The 19,410-nt window shown below is 33.2% G+C and overlaps 1 protein-coding gene across 3 annotated transcripts; it reads right to left on the bottom strand.

The window, feature by feature from the left end:
• Positions 1–6,798: 6,798 nt before the first annotated feature.
• LOC108486226 (DExH-box ATP-dependent RNA helicase DExH9) lies at positions 6,799–18,658 on the bottom strand. Of its 3 annotated transcripts, none has more exons than XM_017790148.2 (14): positions 17,917–18,658; positions 17,635–17,835; positions 17,327–17,545; positions 16,164–16,502; positions 15,640–15,744; positions 14,839–14,949; positions 13,946–14,196; positions 13,004–13,127; positions 11,711–11,990; positions 11,465–11,619; positions 10,211–10,351; positions 9,861–10,093; positions 8,711–8,975; positions 6,799–7,608 (listed from the first exon to the last, which is right to left on the bottom strand). In XM_017790148.2, exons 1-14 carry the CDS (start codon positions 18,187–18,189, stop codon positions 7,330–7,332), a joined length of 2,976 nt encoding a protein of 991 aa, XP_017645637.1. In that variant the 5' UTR covers positions 18,190–18,658; the 3' UTR covers positions 6,799–7,329. The 3 variants fall into 3 exon arrangements, with proteins under 3 accessions (XP_017645637.1, XP_052885631.1, XP_052885632.1); XM_053029671.1 differs by having other exon boundaries at positions 6,799–7,621; positions 17,917–18,399; XM_053029672.1 differs by lacking the exon at positions 17,917–18,658 and having other exon boundaries at positions 17,631–17,736.
• Between the last annotated feature and the right edge of the window lie 752 nt (positions 18,659–19,410).

Raw genomic sequence — 19,410 nt, 5'->3', positions numbered from 1 at the left:
GTTTCATGACATAAAATTTGATTAAATTTAAAAGGGTAAACTTGTAAATTGGTAATTAAGTAAATTAAAATAAAACAAAAAGATGAAACAATGATCATCATCATGTTTATTCACCTTAGAAACCAAAACCACAATTGTTATCTTAGGAAGCTTTTGGCCAAGCTTCATTTTGCATGTATGGTATGTAATTCGAGCCCATTTTTAGTGATTTTTATGTTTTTGAAATCATTGTAGCTTAATTTAGCTAACATATTCGTAAAACTGTTAAATGGTTTGACTTATGCCATTGATGAATTTGTAGTGTTTTTGAAGTTTGGTGATGGATTTGTAAGTTTGATGGTTAAATAGGATTATTTTGTAAAGTGATTTTTAGTGATTTTAATATTTAAGGACTAAGTTGTTAAAATAGTAATATTGCATGAAATTTTTGTAAAGAGAAACAACATGTTCGAAGCTATCCATTATATAAGTAAGACACTCAATCCAGCACAATGTAATTACACTACTACTGAAAAAAAAATGCCTGCTATCATGTTTGCTTGTGAAAATTTTTGTCCTTATTTGACGGCAAATAGAGTTTTTATTTACAGAAACAATTATGCACTAAATTATGTCATAAAAAAAAAGGAAACAAAAGCTAGACTAATGAGATGTGTGTTACTGCTTCAAGAATTCAATCTATGGATAATGGATCGAAAAGGAACGGAAAATCAAATCATAGACCATCTATCCAGAATAAAAAATAATTTAAAACAGTAGAACTCTGAAGAAATAAAGGAAACTTTCAAAGATGAATAGTTGTTCAAAATAGATGCTAACCAGGTGGTGGTCAGAAATAACAACACATCACGGTATGTAGATTATGTGAATTACATCGCTAAAGGTATTTTTCCACCACAAGTATCATGGCAACAAAAGAAAAGTATCATGCATGAATCGAAAAATTATATTTAGGAAGAGTAGTATGTATTCCGGCAATGCGTAGATCAATTAGTACAAATATGTGTAGCCGAAGAAGAAGTAAATGATATTCTGAAAGGGTTTCATACATCACCATGTGGGGGGGCATTTCGATGAAAAAAGGATAGCCCAGAAGGTACTACAATCAGGATTTTACTGGCCAACTATGAACAGAGATGCTTATGAATTCGTACAAGGATGTGATAGATGCCAAAGGACTAAAAGCATATCAAGAAAAAATGAAATGCCACAAACTGGGATACTCGAAGTAGAGATATTTGATATTTGGGGATTGACTTTATAAGACCCTTTTCCAAGTTCTTTTGGGAATCAATCTATCCTATTAGCTGTCGATTATGTTTCCAAATGAGTTAAAGCAGTGACATTACCTACTAATGATGCAAAAGAGGTAGTTCGATTCTTAAGAAAAAATATATTCGCTAGATTTGGAACACCTTGTGCACCGGTGAGTGATGAAGGATCTCATTTTTGTAGGAAGTATTTTGAAGTTGCTTTAGCCAAGTACAGTGTGAGACATCAGATGACAGAAGTGTCCAACTGGGAGATCAAGTGAATTCTTGAAAAAATAGTAAATCCAAGTAGGAAAGATTGGGCAACGAGGTTAAACGATATGTTGTGGGCCTACATAACAACATACAAGACGCCGTTAGGAAAGTCTCCTTACAAATTAGTTTATGGGAAAAATTGTCACTTGCCAATGGAATTATAACAAATAAAAAAAAGCATACTAGGAAATTAAAGAATTAAACTTAGATTCAGAGTTAGCCAAGAGAGAAACTATTTCAATTACAAGAATTAGATTAATTTTGTTTTATGGCTTATGAAAATACCAAGTTATACAAGGAGAGGAGCAGAGTCAGGCATGACGCAAAAATACGAAAACATGAATTTTTGCCTGGACAAAAAGTGCTATTGTTTAATTCAAAATTAAATTATTCCCTGGTAAGTTGAAATCTAGATGGACTAACTCATACACTATAAATCAGGTAACACCTCATAAGGCAATAGAACTTGTTGAAAAGGGAGCACAATTTTTTCTGGTAAATGGACATAGAGTAAGACATTATTTTGGGGGGACAACAAAGGAAATAATTGACACTCAAGCCTTACAATGCAAAGTTTTATGGAGCCAAAGTAGGAAGAAAGGTATATTGGAAAGTGAACAGGAAATAAATGAAGAAAATGAAACAACAGAAGATCCTAAGTCAGAGAAAGAGGACAATAGAAACTGGCCTCAATGTCACAACATTTATAATAGATGTTGCGACACCCTTGCGTAAGATGCCATCCGACTTTTAACTAACACCTGACGTTTTTATAATTGAATCTTAATAGATTTAGAATTCTTTAACTCCTTACTGATCAAGAATAAACTACCTAACACAAATATAACTCTTAATTGTATCATTATCTTCCTCTAAAATAAATAGACTATTCAAATCTTTTTATCATCCTTAAACGTTATGTAGAAAATAAGATCTCTTTATCAATAGTCAAGGAAGCCTTATAATCTCAAAAAGTAATACCACATCAACATTTAGGTTCGAATAAGTTAAATATTCTGATATAACATTATGAATCCATCTGTCAACATTTAGGTTCGAATAAGTTAAATATTCTGATATAACATTATGAATCCATCTGTTGAATTTTAAGAAAACAGTATGGACAAATATCTACAACGGTTGCAGTCATACACATTCATCCAAGAACAAGGATTCGACCCATTAATGAGAAACTATAAATGAGTATGGGAAATTGAAACAGAAAGAGAATGGACTAACTGTTGCCTGCCATCTGAAAGACCAACAATAATACCCATGGTACAAGAATTCTATCTTGCATTAAAAGAGAGAGAAGTGGTAAGACTATACTATGAGCTACAAACATATGTCAAAGTTAGAGGGGTCAACGTCCTGGTAACTGAAAGAAGTATTTTTCAATTTTACGATGCTCCATATTATTACTGAGATTACCTATACAAAATAGATCTTAAAGAATTTTAAAACGTAGATATGGAAGAGTTTTTAAGATTTCTGATCGAAGGGAAAGAAGTATGGACATATCAAACAGGCACAGCAATACCTGAGACATTCAATTAAGCATTAATGACTCCAAGAGAAAAAATATGGATGAATTTTGTGTTTTCAAAATTTTGGCCTACAGCCAACCTTTCATATATCAACCCAGTACAAGCCATTCTAGTTCATGCGATCTTGCAAAAGAAGTTGATATGTATTGGTACTTGGATATATCGGAATATGATGGAATGTGTAAGAAACCAGGAAAAAGGAACCTTCTTCTCGTACCTTATAACGGAGTTGTGCAAAAGAGTCGCAGTACCTATAGAACGGATGGATAAGGAGATGAACCCTTCAAAGAAGTTGCTAGGAAATGATGTGTATAAGCAGTTTGTAATTTTACAGAGAAAACAAAAGAAAGAGAGGAGAAAAAGAGGACTCTAAGGGGAATATGAATAATAAAATATATATACATTAGGACAATTTTTAAGTTTAGTTTATTTTACATTCAAAAAGTTGTTTGTTTCTTTTGGGATATTGTAATTGACGAAATATTATAACTGAACAAATATTTATATATATTTATAAATTTTGTTATAAAATCTCCATACAACAAAAACACAAACATTACGAACTTTAAATGATCAAAGGAGGAAGCACCCACCAAAAGCTTACAAAACTGCCACGATTTATCAGAAAACTTTTTTCCTTATTCTCTCAGGGCTACACATTGAGGACAATGTGTTTTCTAAAGTGTAGGGGGTAATATAGAAAATTTAGTTTAATTTTCATGTTTTTGTTTAGTTTTTATTGTCAATTGTGTGCTTGAGCTTGTAGAAATACAAGTACTGGTTAGAAGCATGTCTATAGGTTGATTGTATTTATTATAAATTTGGCATGATAATAGATGATTTTAATTTTTGGATTATTAGACTACTAAGTTCTATATATTTCACTGTAAATAGGTATTGAGTAATTGAATATACCATATGATATACAGAATACAAGGAAATGAGAATGTTAGTATGTATGATAAATTGTTGGATTTGTGATTGTTTGGTTAACTAAATTTGTGAAAATTGAGATACTTAAGGATGACCTAAGGCATTGTTTGGTATATACCTAGAGTCGAAATACTAGCCCTATTTATTCATCTTTAGCACCTATATTTGAGCCAGAAAACACTTCCTGATGAAACTTTATACAAAACTTGAGCCAAAAATGTTAATTTGTATTTTTCATTTTTCTTTAACCCTGAATTTCATGATTATAGATGTTTGGCCATACGTATTGATAGTTAAGTAGATACATTACGGCGGAATTTTGTAAAAATAAGAGTGAAATAGGAAAGATTAGTATGATAAAGTGATTATAGGCTACCCAACACGTGCAGAAAAAGAAAAATTCAAAAAGAAAATAAAAAACGAGTAGAAAAAGTAAAAGCATTTGCAAATGAGAAAAGTAATGAAAAAGAAGAAAGAAAAGTGACAGTCACCAAAAATAGAGAGACTCGTTCATTAGTGCACACAAACTTGTGAGCTAGCCATAGTTGTTGTATTATAATGTGACTTCTTATGGAGAAATAAGGAAGGTAAGAGAATAAGAAATAAGACGGTGAGCGGGTAAAGGTTGCTTAGGGAGGAGAATAGGGAACAATACGATGTGTCAAACTATTTTTGTGCTTGAAACTATTTGATGCTTACTGTTCTTGAATTCCATACATGTCCTAAGCCTTAAAATGTTACAAGTTGAAAAAGCCCTATGTCGTCTAGGTAGACTTATTTATGAATTGACATCATACTAAATAATTACATTTATGACTGTTTGTATTCTACTATGATAATCAAATTACCTGTATAATTTATTAATGGATCCCTACATTTGAAACCCTTAATATTTGTATGCTTCGTAATATACTGAGCTTAGGTGTTTGATATCAAAAGTGGTAAGTCAAATATCATTCCTTCCAAGATTATGTGTAAATATGAAATGCCTAGTCATGTACTTCAAAACTAACATTTGTAACATATTTGCTTAAGGGTCGTCTTTTAATTACTGTTTTCATTTGCTTTGCTTTAGGACAAATAATGACTTAAGTGTGGGGAAGTTTGATCTGTCGTAATTCGATGTAGCAGATTAAACTAATTTTCGCACATGAAGAGCTTGAATACAAGCATTTTTATTTTCATTTTAGTTTCATTTACATTCAATAAAAGCGTAATTTCTATCTTTTATTGACCTTAAGGGTCAAATGAGGCTTAAGGGTGATTAATATACTTTGTGAGTGTACAAGAGACCATTAAAGGGCGAACCAACTCAATATTGGTCATTGTGTTGCAACACAAAGAGTTTGATGTCGCAACATAGGCAGCAGAGAGCAAGAATTCCAAGACTGCCTTCAGTTTTGCGCATAACCTAGGGATGTCGCGACATACCACTAAAGCTACCTTGAGTACAAGCATACTGCTTTCAATGTCACAACACAGGCATTAAAGTGTCGCAACACCGGTCCTGTATGAGAAATACTGACGAACCAGATGCGTTTTGGTTTGCACAATCAAATATTAAACACAGGAGCGTCAGCTGACCTAGGGTTGAGGACGACGGTGACCCTAACTCTATAAATAGACTCATTTAACACTTGAGATGGACAGTTTTTCATATTGTATATATATATTTTTTAGAATTTCAGTTTTTAGTTTTTCCCTTTTTCTTAGGCTTTATGTTATTTTTAGTTTCGCATTTTTTGGAAAATTTGATTTGGGGAACTCAATCAACTCTCTGTGGATTTTGTGCTTCAATTCAATACAATTCAGGCTTCTCTAAAACCTTCGTATCTTGATTTGCTATTAATGTTCATCTTTCATATCAAGTATATTATGTTTTTTGAGATTCATGAGGAACTAATCCTCTTATAAGGGATTAGCGAGTGGAGGTATGATTAATTGATTGTTGTGCAAGGTTTTTTTAGTGGATCAGCTGTTTGGAAAAGGGAGAAGTTAAATCCTAGACTTGACAACCTTAGGAAGTCATTTAGGTAAAAATTAACCTAAAATTGGTATGGTCTATCTGTAAACGCCTTAACCCCAAACTAGTCTAGACTATGAAATCGAGAGATAAGTAGTTCTTACTAACTCGTTATTCTAGTGGAAGATCGAGAGATTCTGCTAGGGTAACGACTAGTTGACTAAATAGGGAACCTGAAGCAATAGTTAGTTATGATTACCAAAGCAAGCTAGTCACTCATGCTCAGATTTGATTAAATTTCCATAGCAATTCATTTATATTATTTTATTTCTTTAGTTATTAAAAACTCTTTTTTTATGTTTAATCGTAATATAATTTATTTAAATATTAATTTGCTCTATTTGTGTTTTAGTTATGATTAATTTAATGTTCGCCTCTCTTGAATACGATCCTCAAAGTACTTAGCTACTTCGTTATAACTATATTACAACCTGATTTGTATATTACAAACAGTTTATGCAAGATTTTTACCCTGAAGGTTGATACGTCCGACGGCGGTCACTTTCCCAAAAAGAATGTTGCGAACCTGGGAGATATGCGATAAGGTTATTGTATTACGTGGGTTTTAGACTTTGTATTTTTTATTCTGTTTTTCAAGTAGTTCCTTTACATTTTAAAGGAACTCGGAAATAGTTAAATGGGTTGTGAAAAGTTTATATTAAGAAAAGAATGGTAAAATTGACAGAATGCTTCGTCGAATGAAAATTTAGCTCGATGATAGTAAACAATGAATAAAGGCATCTCCTAATATAAGATGGGGGGCAAAGGGTTAAAAAAAACTACGACTTTTTTCATAGTTGATCTGCCAAGCCTAGAAAATTATCCTTCTTCATATATTATATATAAAAACATTAAACAAACTTACAGAAAAATTTTAGTGAACTAATTTCACTAATTTAACTAGAATTTAGCTTAAGTTCCACCAACAATGACAGAAAAAAACTGGAATCAGAAACAACACATGTTATCTCTAACAATAGAACAGGCTAGTGCATTGTGTAAAATGTAAGTTAGGGATTGTGAGAAATTATTTCTCAACATTGGTTCAGAATCTTGTTCGCTTTGCCGCCTTCAATGCTGTTTTCTGTTATAGGCTGCTCTGTGTAAAGTGTATCGTGAAAAATAGCTTCCAAGGCAAAAGGCATCCACTTGCAGATTAATGTGCAATTTATTTTGTAGGTAATTTTCCCTCCCCTTTGATCACATTTGCTTCACTCAGCTTACTGACAAAAAATATTCTCATCAAAGATGATCATCTTGCCATTTAACAACCTTGATCCTTTCCAGCAACTGACCTATACTACAAGTATAGAGATGCTGCAAACACTATGTCTCTTTTAATCTTAGAGACAGCCTCTTCAAATTTTGTTTCGAGCTCTGTCTCGCCAATAGACCTGGCTGCTAAAATAAGCTGCTGAAGAACTTCTTCCAGTCGTCTGATGGCTCTGATTAAGCTGCCCTCAAAAACCTGTGTAATTTCCATAATCTCATAGAACTTGGATCCTTTTGCCCAAGCATATACAGCTTCCATTATATCAGGCCGAAATGAACTTACGAAGCTCTCTACATCAATTTGAACCTGAAAATAAACACTATCTACAAGTCAACTACTTCTCTTGCAAAACAACAGTAAAACTACATTCTTAGGTGTAATCACGTATGAATCCCACTAAAATGGAAACATCAAAAAATGATCATTCCTAAACGGATAAATGTTGGCGATTATTTTGACCTATGCCTGGACTGACAAACAGACATGCCTTAGGCCATATGTTGTTCCTATTTTCTGAAAACCACTCCAATATCATTACTAGTATAGTTCTGACAGAAAAATAATAGTCCTCCTGGGAACCGTACTTTTTTTCTCTCACTTTTGCTTTTGTCATCTGCTTTAGTTCTCTGTACTGAACTCAAAGAACCAAAAAAGCATTCTTAATTATTTAATGTTATTGATGTTGTCCGAAATTCTTGCAACTTGGTTGAATCAGTTAAAACAATAAGGGATAATTACACTTTTAGTCTCAATTGTTCACATACTTTTTAACTCTAAATATTTGAAAATTGCTATTCCAGTCCTAGCTGTTGTTAAATGTTCGACCATTTAGGATTGAAAGTTAAAAACTAGTAAAGTTAGGAATACGTGTAATTATTCCAAATGTTATAGATCAAAACAGTTAAAACAGCTTAAGCCAGCATCTTAATTCAGAACTGCAACCGCCGTTCTTATTGAACTGATCTTGGTTGAGGTCAACTACAAAGGTAGACCAAGTACAACCCAGCACAGTTTGGACATATTCCTTCCAACCAAGAAAATAAAAGACCTGCTTCATAGAAACCCGACAATGACAGTTATTACCCTCCTGGAAGGTCAAGGTACAGGGTCTAATTCTCCCTCCCATCAGGCCTTGTTCAGCTATACCAAAAAAAGATAAAAAAGGATGCACTGCCAGTTTCTTGTCATATCCAAAGAGGACCCTAACTAAACTAGTGGTACACCTACATGATGACCAAATATCTGAAACACGACCCAGAACCAGACATCTATTCTCGTGTAAGCCAAAATAGGGTTCCAAACCCTAACCACTTTCTTGTCTTATCTAACTTGCTTTCCAAAATCCAAAACCAGGATTGCAAAATGGAAACAAATAAAAAGGGATTGTGAGATGAAGTTTATAGTATACCTTGCACTCAAGCTGAACTTTGGCAATCCTCCATGCAGTATCTTGTAGTTGTGTAAAGAGCAGCTCTAATTCATCCCTGGGCTTTGCAGCATCTTGGAGCTTCTCCTGCCAAACAAAACAAGAGAGAAGAGACACCATTTCTTCTGCCTTTACATCTTTCAGAACACCACTGAACATAAGCTCTGTAAGAGTCAACTCATCAGCACTACTGATCTCACAAGCAACCTTGCCCTTCAACTCAACAAAATCATCACTTGTAATATATCTGCAATAAAATCCAATATTAGAGGGAAAAAAAAAAGAACGTAGAGATTATAGGTGTCTAGGCAACGAACTTAAATTTTGTGAAGCATTATCCATTAATAAGTAATAACAAAAAAAAGAAAAGAAAAGGATATGGTTAAAGTTTTAAGTTAAAGGCCACAATGTTGTCAAGGGCACTAGGCAATAGAATCCTTATATTCTCTTCAGGCATAAAGCACAATATGTATATGTACTTATTTTTGCATGTGTATAGAGAGAGAGAGCTTAAGACATATAATATGTTAATGAACACTAAAGAGTGCTCCAGCTTATCCTAGAAAACATGCAAAAGAGATTTTCTTCTTTTCTTGGTCAACAGACATGATAAATATTGAGAAGTAGAGAGTTTGATATTATCTCCTTTCTTAATAGTAAAGGAACAGTTAAAAAAATTAAAAATTAAGGAAACTTCAATTAGGTGAGAGTCCGAGGAACATTTGTTGTCTGGCACCAAGAAGCAACACCCTAAAAACACTGTTTCAGTCATGAACAAATGAGAACTACAGAGAAATCCATTATAAACCACATGCATCATTGAGCATTTACAAACAAAAAGTTAAAGCAATATTCAATTTATATGTCTTTAGAAAGTGGGAGAAAAAAGGATGAGCGATTGTATTAGAAAAATGATGTATCCTGATTATGTGAAAAATGAGGCAGGAGGATCTTTATTTTGATTGTAGAAAAAACTGCCAGTCATCTTGTGTTGGTCTCTAAGACTGAAGAAACAATAAAAAAGAGCTCCAGGGCAAAAAGCAATCAAATGCTTAGCAACTATCAAGTTATGAAACCATAAGAAAATTTTGGCAATACAAGTGAAGCAAGCTTAGAGAAATGGTTTTTTTACCCTAGCCTCCTCAGAACCCGTTTTCTGGCCTTAAGCTCATCTTTAAAAGCCAAGGCTGTGGAAGAACGCATTGTTTTCTTAATTGATCTGATCCTGGCTGTCAACTCTTCCTTCCTGTTCAAAAGTTTAAGCTTTTGCTCAATAAGCGGGGATTTTGCAATGTCATGCTTTTCAAACAGGTTCTCTAATGCCTCCAACCTACGGACAGCCTTTTTATATGAGTTGCTTTGAATCTGAAAAAATGGAAAAAAAATCATTTAATGGCAACTGAAAGAAGACATAATAGGAAGAACAAAGCAAAATCAAGCATTTCTTCATAAAATATCATGAGAAAAAAATCAAACATATACATTCATTTCTTCAGGATCCAGGGGCATTCCAGTAGCATATCTAGAAATAAATTCTGAAAGCTTCTTCAAGGCATTCTCGCGAGCTTCTAATGGCAGAAGATCTTTGGGTATGTTCAAGCGTGCACTACTTAAACTAGTAACCTGTCCAAGGCACAAATAACAAATTAAATTATACTCTCATTGGATGGACATTAGATTCAGCAAGACCACAGAAATAAGTTTGGCGTCTATTCATATTAACTTTTTATGCTAAAATAATTAGCTACAAAGCTGACACCTGAAAAACCCAATTCAAGTAGAAGTAAATCTTTTGAATCCTAAAAGAAGATTCAGTTTGCTTCGTTGCATAAAGAATGTCTTAATTCTTTCAAGAGAAGTTCCAAATATCATAATCAGAAATTCCAATGATAATACAAAACAAATTAGCATATTGTTCATGAAAAAAGCAACAACAAAAGAGGAAAAGGAACAGAAAAGCAAGATTCTTCTACCAGAGCTAGAATGTTCAACACTTTAATATGTATGAGAAAAGCGTGAGTACAGAAAATGTTCTTAACTAACAAAGAACAAAAATAACTATTGTTGTGCACTATATTTTTAAATAGTCATCGTAAACATTTTTTTTCCATAAGATTTTATCCAATTTATCATTAAGAAATTTAATTTCATTAAATACTTTTGTTAAATAGACTTATTAATTAAATTTATTCAATTTAAGAGTAAAAGTTGAATCTCATTAAAAGGACTCTAAAAAGTTGAATCTCATTAAAAGGACTCTATTAAAGAGATTTATTGATAATAAATAAAAGACAGAAACTAGAGGTTCTGATAGCCCTATTGTTTTTAGAGCTCCAACTTATATCTTACTCATGTTTCAGCTTTAATTCTATTGATTTACTGCTGTTTTCTCCCTAAACCACACCACACTGTATATTTTATGTGTTCAACACAGGGAAGGGAAATAAGCATGCAAAACACGAGGAAAAGTGGGGGAAGGCAATAAATGTATGCTTATGTATTGGACATAAGACTCGAACATATATCCCTTTTTTTTTTTTTAGTACAGATTGAATGTCTGATGGCCAGTGGACATTTTGAATTATATGCACATTGCGTCTACCATGATATTTCCCTTCAATAAAATGTCATGTTTGCTTATGTTATCTCTACAACTGTTTAATACTTCAAACAGAAACATAAATTTAAAAAAAAAACAAGGCTGAATATATAAAGCAAGAAGTTCATGGATTTCACCTGAGAGAGAGGGACAGAAACAACAAGAGGTTCTCCAGGCTCTTTCAAAGGGACGATCTTAATTTTTTTCTTCCCAACACCATCTTTGCTCACATTACATCTTGTAAGAATATCAAGGGCATAACTTGCATCTTCTGGTCTTTTACAGGCATCATCTGCATCAAGAATCTCACACTTCTGTGACAATTTGGACTTGAGTTAAGGCATTTTTTGACAACTTACAAGGGATCAACTTTGAGTTCTCACCTTCAATAACACTTTTCACTCTATGAAAGTCCATTAAAACACCCCAGGTAACATGATCCTCAACAGAGAAAGATGGAGATGTTTCATCATCAATGCATTGTATACAAATAGGCCTGCCAGATTTCATATAGGGTAGACAATACTTTGGAGAAAACACAATATCACGAATATCATTCTTCAAACATTTGTATTGCTGAATTAGACTGTAATAATTCTTCAAACTATCTTCGTCTTCAATTATCATGGAATCCCTCTCTTCTTCAAGAGCCTTTACTTGTGTCTGCAATACAACATCTTGCATCAATTGACAATAGTTATAAAATAGTTAAGTAGCTCAAACATCGCGGGCATGCTTGGTTTTCATCAGAGAAAGAGTTTTTAATTATCATGGAACCAAACCCATGTTCATGAGCCTTTACATGCTTCTGCAACTATAACCACTTGCATCAGATAATCAAGAATAGCTTTAGAAATAGTTAAAGGCTAAGAAATCCTAGGCATGTTTAGTCTGCATCATTGAAAGAGTTCATCATTATTACAAGACCATTCTCTAAACTGTAAACATTAATGAATGTTCATGGTTAACACAGCAAAAATTTCTTTTGCAGCTTTTCACAAGATTATGCATGGTGCAGTTTGACCCTTTTTAATGAGTTCTGGAAAAAGATACGACTTACCAAAAATTTAGTTCGTACACAAATTCAGTCATTTTAATCTACCAATTAAATCAGTTACATTATCAAGACAAGGCAAGGCCTTAGAACAGCAGAGGTATAGCTGATATCAAAGTCAGCTCCATTTGCCTTAAGTATTCTATTCAGATTTCTATTTTTCACCTTTTGCTTTCTATGTGCTTTATTTAATATACATCCATATTATCAAAAGTATCACCAACCAGAATCTAAATTTTACATACCTTATTTTCCCAAATAAATATTCCATCTTTTTCTTCTCTCTTTCCCGACTAAATAAGATGATTCTTCAATTACTAGATATTTATATCCTTTCATCTTATGTACAATGATGCTTTTTTTCTCCTTTAGAATTCTAGCCCCTTAACATTCCAATGACAGTAAAAGATTGGAGATCCCTTTGATCACTAGAGAAACATAGCAAATAAAACTGCCTAGCAATTCAATACAATTTGTTGGCTTAAGTTTTGAAGACTAACAACTAACGTTGTCTCCAAGAATAACTAATAACTTATATTTTGTTTGAACATTCAAAAACCGAAGAACAATAATCAAAGGTATCAACATCAAATTATAGAAGTTCCGAAATCTAATAACAGACCTCAAGGTCAGGAATTGAACGATCTGCTTGAAACTGATAGAATGAATTACGAAGCATACTTTCAGGATCAGCCTCTTCACAGCGCAATTGATTCAATAGCATATTGTAGCTTAGGTGGAAGGCACTGAAACAAAATGCAAAAGGCAATTAAAAAAAATTCATAATCCTTTAATTATGGAAAAAGTCATAATTCTGGTAATAGTCATTTTAAATCCTCTACTCAGCATCCTAAACCAAGTTTTTACTAGTCAGCGCTCATCCCACAATGATAACGCCCTAGCTTATTAGGAGTTAAACATCATTGTTATTTACAACAAGAATATAGTTACTATCAATAAATATGATCATCAACTATAAGCTACCTGCAACCAAAATCCTCTTAAGTCAGCTCAAAAGGATTTTTCCCCCTAAAAAAGAATATCTTTTCATCCCTCTTCCAAGTTAAGAACTCCCACAAGGACTGATTTTGCAAATTTGTTGCCAGCAGGTGTTATCCATAAAACTACGGAGGTTCTGTTGGTGTTTAAATGCAAGAAAAGCTAAGTTCTCAATTTTAATAATGCCAACAAAAGAAACAAACTACTCATTCCCCTTTTCAATTTTCTATTTCTCCAGGCCTTTTTATGCTTCCCCTTTTCCATCTTTCCTACTAAACAAAGCCCAGGAAGTCAAACTTAGACTCACGGGCATGGGAAGTTACATTGTCAGATTTGGTGCAAACAACTAAGTATCTCCAGCATTGTCAAAGGGAGCTCGCAAATTTCCATTTGGAATAGGAAAAAAGGTCCACATATATGACATCATGGATAAACTACAAGTTTCAGGTATGAATGTTCAGCAGCATGAATGTTATTTGAAATGCAACCTGAATCCAAAGGACCACCAAATCATGGAAATATGGATTAGTGAAATTTAAACAGGTTTTTCATAGATCAAATATACCTGTTCAAACTATCAGCATTTCCCTTGAGCATCATTTTAGCCGTAGATGGTTCCATCCTTTCATCCACCATAAGAATGCATATTCCACGTGCATCAATTCCTCGACGACCAGCACGGCCACTCATTTGAATGTATTCTCCACTAGATATCCATCTAAACTTGTCCCCATCAAATTTACGAACATTTGTAAACACGACAGTTTTAGCGGGCATGTTTAACCCAATACTGAAGGTCTCTGTGGCAAACAAACACTGAAGAAAATTTTCAGTTTTTGTTTTCCAATTAAATGTTAGAGAGTAAAATGAATGGCCCAAAAATAGCAAAAGAGATTCTTTTATACAGTAACATAAGTAATACAATTTTCTCAGATGCTTAACACAATACAGATACAAATCAACCTAAATTCATAAGTTTCTCAGAAATTGTATAGCAATATCGGTTTTGCGATATTTTTCATAATGAGACACTCAATAAACTGAAGATAATGAAAATCATAAATAGCACAGGGGAAAAGGAGGTCTGGGAGTTACATACTTTCTACAGATGTAAAGTGAGTATGTCCACAAATGCAATGACCAGATTCCAGATATACAAAAGCACCTTAACAAAAACAGTTGGAAAACTCAAATACAGACAGTCAATACACTTCCAGCAAAAAATCAAGAAAGACGAATAGTACAGTGAACAAAGGGTAAAACTTTTTGAGCAAAAGAAGACTGCATGCAAACTAGCCAACATACTGCTAGTTATCAATTTAATCTGATAACTGAAAATTCCACAACTGTACATAACTTCAGTAATTAAGCCAGTCAATACGATAATGTTACAGTCAATCATTAAACCTTGAACATATGCACTAACTTTAAGATATAACTTGAGTGTGTATTCCCAACCTTAATCAGTCCTTCCTGAAATAATATCTCTATCACTTCCTTTAAAATTGGAAGCAAACCAGAATGATGCACACCTATTCCACGTTTCAAAAGCGGTAACATGTTTGACACCTGTAAAAGCATCTCATAAAAGGCATAACAAATATCTGAGCAAAACGAATTTACATGTCATAATAGAATAGAGTCTAAATCTAAAATATAACTTTCCATGTCAAAACACATCCATGCATATGCCGATGAGTTTCCATTTCATTTCTCTGTTCTTTTCTGAATATTCTTCTCTTTTTTTTTTTTTTTCAGAAAACCATAAAACATGTTTAACACCAACACTTTAAAAAATCAATCAATCAAAACCAAAACAAATTTTCAAATTGCTTCCATCACATGGGAATGTAAATGCTCCACACAGCAGCACAGTATTCAAGAGCGATTGTAAAAGCCCACAGATAATTCAAAAAAATATATTTCTAAATAAGCTTGATAACAGAATTTTGCAACAAGATTCTGATACCAATTTTTTTATATCTAATTACAAATTACAAAGTAGAAAATGGGAACTTTTTCTAATTAAATACAACATTTGCAAACAGCTTATAACTCAAAGGATTGATGGTCAAAACTAACTAATAAAAGACAATGATTTCAACACAAGTAGCTATCAATTTGGGAGGTAACCAGGCAACAATAATAAAATTACAGTTTGATACACAGTCGTAAATATTCAATTGCAACCTTACAAGTGCAACCATTTTTAAATTCACATTCAAACACATCTTGCAGATTTCAGGAATAACAACTTGCCTGAGGTAGCTTCTTATCATCATCAGAAAGCATATCCATGGCACTCCAAAAGATTGTTTCTATATTTCCTTTCTCATCGTCATCATTTAAATCCATCTTTGCCATCTAAATTAAAAACATAAGAAAATAACAAGACAATTAAGATAATAAAAAGAAATAAATAAATTACTTAACAATAGAAAAACCGGCGCATGCTCCTAAAGGGAATAAATCAAGAAATTTAGAAACAAAAAATTAGGATAAGAAAAAAGGAGGAAATGACCCTCAAAAACAGTCTATTGTATAAGCAACAACCACTGAGCCAAACTTGATGTAGGTGTCTAATAACTATAGAGCATATTTATAATACTAACTTACCAACATTATATCTAGCACAATGTTGAGCAAGGATTCTTTTTAAAACATACTAATATAGTTGGGGATCTTTTGGGTTGTAAGAGGAAAGAAGACATGCCATCCACCCATTTCTTCCCTATACCAACAATATACATATTAAAATAACAAAAGGTTCTTTTGAGACCCACCTGCATTGCAAGAAATTCACATTCCCTTTTGCTAAAGCTAAAAATTATTACAGGATCGTACTGTCGCTGAATGATCATTTTCACCAACTTGAAGATGTCACTTTGTTCACTAACTTTTCCCATCACTAACCCATTTTGTGATTTACCATTATTTCTTTTCTTGTCACTTTCACTTGTAGGAACTAATGCATTTAACGCTTTCTGAAAGCTATCCTCCCGAAATTTTCCTTTCTCATCTACCACCAAAAACAGACCATCACCTCTAGCAGGGAAAATATAATGCTGAAGAGGGGTTGGCCTATAATCGGTGTAAACTATGTGGCATGGTTGTTTGTGGACCTGCAACCACAGAATCAATAAGCAGACATATTTAAACAATTAAACAAGTTATAAAGTTAATGATCTATAGAACCACCTAGTGATGAAATCTATGTGCTTGATCCCAAAAGCATCCTACTCAAAAACAAAGAAGTTTATAATGTCCTCAAGATTCATAATCACTTTCTAGATACAAAATCCATTCACAAAAATCAAAAGCAGGGATCATTAGGGTTAGGACTAGTATTTCACACAGGAATGTTTCAAAGGAAATGAAAACACAAAGTTAATATGCTTCTGATATATTTTCTTAAATCTTTACTAAAAGTTGCAAAAAAGCAGGGTTGAGAAAAAACATATCACCCATAAACAAGCTTAAAACCGCTCTTAAAAGACTAAAGCAAACAAACCAGTCTACAGGGTCTATGCTGGCAGGACCTTACCAACTCAAAGATCAAAATAGTAGAATCAAGGTTGACCAATGGAAAGACTAAATATGTCACAGGCAACTAACATCAATCATGTTAACTATAATAATTTTTTTTAAAATAATGTTTTAATAATAAGATTTAAAATCAAGAATTTCAGATTTGTGCTGGGTTGTTTTATGTAGTTTATTTTTTACTGTTCTCCTCATAGTTCCTCAAAGAAAACTTTCCTACTTTCTATTTATGGAGGGAAAAAGATAAACAAAACACCAAGCTTGTACATGTTACAAATATACCCTACTAAGAGAAATGAAAATAAGTTTGCTGCTATTCAAAAAAGATAAGCTGGCTAAAGAGCATTGATTAATTATATTCAAGTTGAAAGTTGGTGAATAAATTAAAGCAAACATTAACCACCTTGGCCACCCAATCAGCAAATTCCTTCGCATTAGGTACAGTTGCTGAAAGAAATACAAATCGAGAGTTCTTCGGTGCCATAACAATACTCTCTTCCCAGACAACACCTCTCTCGCGATCACGCATGTAATGCACTTCATCAAAAACAACCCATGCCACCTCACGAACAATCTCGGACCCTTTATACTGCATACTTCGCCAGATTTCCGTGGTCATCACCTGAAAATCAAACAGTTGGGAACATATGAAAAAATCAAATACTAAAGGAGAAAACGTAATATGAGACGGATAGCAAGTAAAGTACCAACCAAACAAGAAGCATTAGGGTCAATTGTAACATCTCCAGTCATCAAACCGACATCGGAAAACTCCTCTTTAAACTCCCTATACTTCTGATTGCTGAGAGCCTTAATAGGTGAAGTATATATAACACGCTGATTATTCCGCAAAGACATAGCAATAGCATATAAAGCTACTACAGTTTTGCCTGCTGATGTATGTGCCGATACCTGTATTGAAACTAGCATTTCACTTTCTCTACTTTCTTTGTTGTGTCAGAAAAGAACAAGAAAAACAAAAGAATGTCTTACAAGGACAGATTCGTCACGATTGAGGCAGTTAATAGCTTCAGACTGAAAGGGATCAAGCGTGAAAGGAAACTCCTTGGCAGGTTTAGAGTCAGCTGGAAATTGTAAAGAGGAAGCAGAAGGAACATAACCTTCAGGATATGAAACATCATGGACACATCCGACGGCTTCCTCCGCCAACGGTGAGACGTCTTCACCGTGATGTTTCTTCTTCTGCGGCGGCGGAGGAGACTCAGAGGATATACCCTCATCTGACTTCCTCTTCAAGGATTCCATTTACTTATCTTCTTCAGGACTTCTTAGGAAGAGAGGGAAAGAAAAGATTCTATCCAGCGGCAGCGGCGGCAACTTAGGGGAAAACCAAACAAACTCAAACACGAATAAAAAGAGAAAGAAAAGACCGAGCGAGTAAGTCTTTTAAATTACACAATAATTTAGGCAATCGAAAAACACATCCGAGCTATGTTTCACATTTTAAACATCCCAACTTAATAAACAATAGCTTATATTATATGGCAATAGGGTTGTATAATTTTTTTTAAATTTCCTTATTTCGGTAATGGATTGTTTAACGTGGTATTTTCTTTTTTTTTTTTACTAAAGTTAGAAATCTCTATGAACTTTTTCAAAAACAACTAAAATTCAACACTTATTTCTCAACTTCATTAATCCCAGCTTTGTGAACTCTTGATAGATTTTTCGATAGAACATAATAGCTTTGTATCACATTTTCAAGCTCATTTTCGAGTTTACCGATCTCTCTTTCGGGTTCCTATTAAGACAGTGGTTGATTTTGTTTAAGTTTATACCTTTTTGTTGCCTTATTAGGCTCTTCTTTTTATGGTTTAACAAGCTCTTTTTCGAGTTTCGGTGACAACGAAGGTCGCTTTAGTTTAAATTTATAACTTTCTATATCACCTTTTTAAGCTCTTCTTCTTCAAGTTTCTCCTTTTTGTTACCAATTTTCAATTCTGATAACAATCATTTTCGTCAAAGATTATAACCTTCTCTCACTTTTTCTTTTTTGAATTTCGATAATGATGATGGTGGTGACCAGTTTAGATTCATATAGAACTCCAAAAGATTATCAAAATCTTCCCCAAAAGTTGTAAAGCTCTCCTATATAAAAAGTTAGGCATGGAGAACGGAAGCAAATAAACCCAAAAAAATATTGTTTTGGACTAATTATTGAAATGTCTCTAATTTTAGTCAAAAATAAAAACAAATGCAACATTATCAATTCATTAGTGGATTAAAAGAATTTTTAACGACTGTGACCAATTCGAGCAATTATCGTAATTAGAGTGACCAAATTGATAAGAAAAATTAGAGTGACCAAAATAAGAACGACGTTGTTTTAGAGTGACTTGCGATGTAGTTTATTCTAAAAATATCTAATCATATTAAAAAAATTACACATTAATTTTTGTAACATTACTATGTAAAGATTAGTTTTTTTAGTATACTAGAAGAATAATATATTCGTAAAAGATAGCA

Source organism: Gossypium arboreum, chromosome 6, assembly GCF_025698485.1.
Source record: "Gossypium arboreum isolate Shixiya-1 chromosome 6, ASM2569848v2, whole genome shotgun sequence".
NCBI lineage: Eukaryota > Viridiplantae > Streptophyta > Magnoliopsida > Malvales > Malvaceae > Gossypium > Gossypium arboreum.
This window is presented reverse-complemented; position numbering and strand designations above follow the sequence as displayed.

Coding starts and splice junctions, on each gene's coding strand:
- LOC108486226 (XM_017790148.2), bottom strand. CDS start 18,189: ATGGAATCCTTGAAGAGGAAGTCAGATGAGGGTATATCCTCTGAGTCT. Junction 10,094..10,210: donor TGGATCCTGAAGAAATGAAT/GTATATGTTTGA, acceptor CCATTTTTTCAG/ATTCAAAGCAACTCATATAA. Junction 7,609..8,710: donor AAGTTCAGCTTGAGTGCAAG/GTATACTATAAA, acceptor GTTTATTTTCAG/GTTCAAATTGATGTAGAGAG.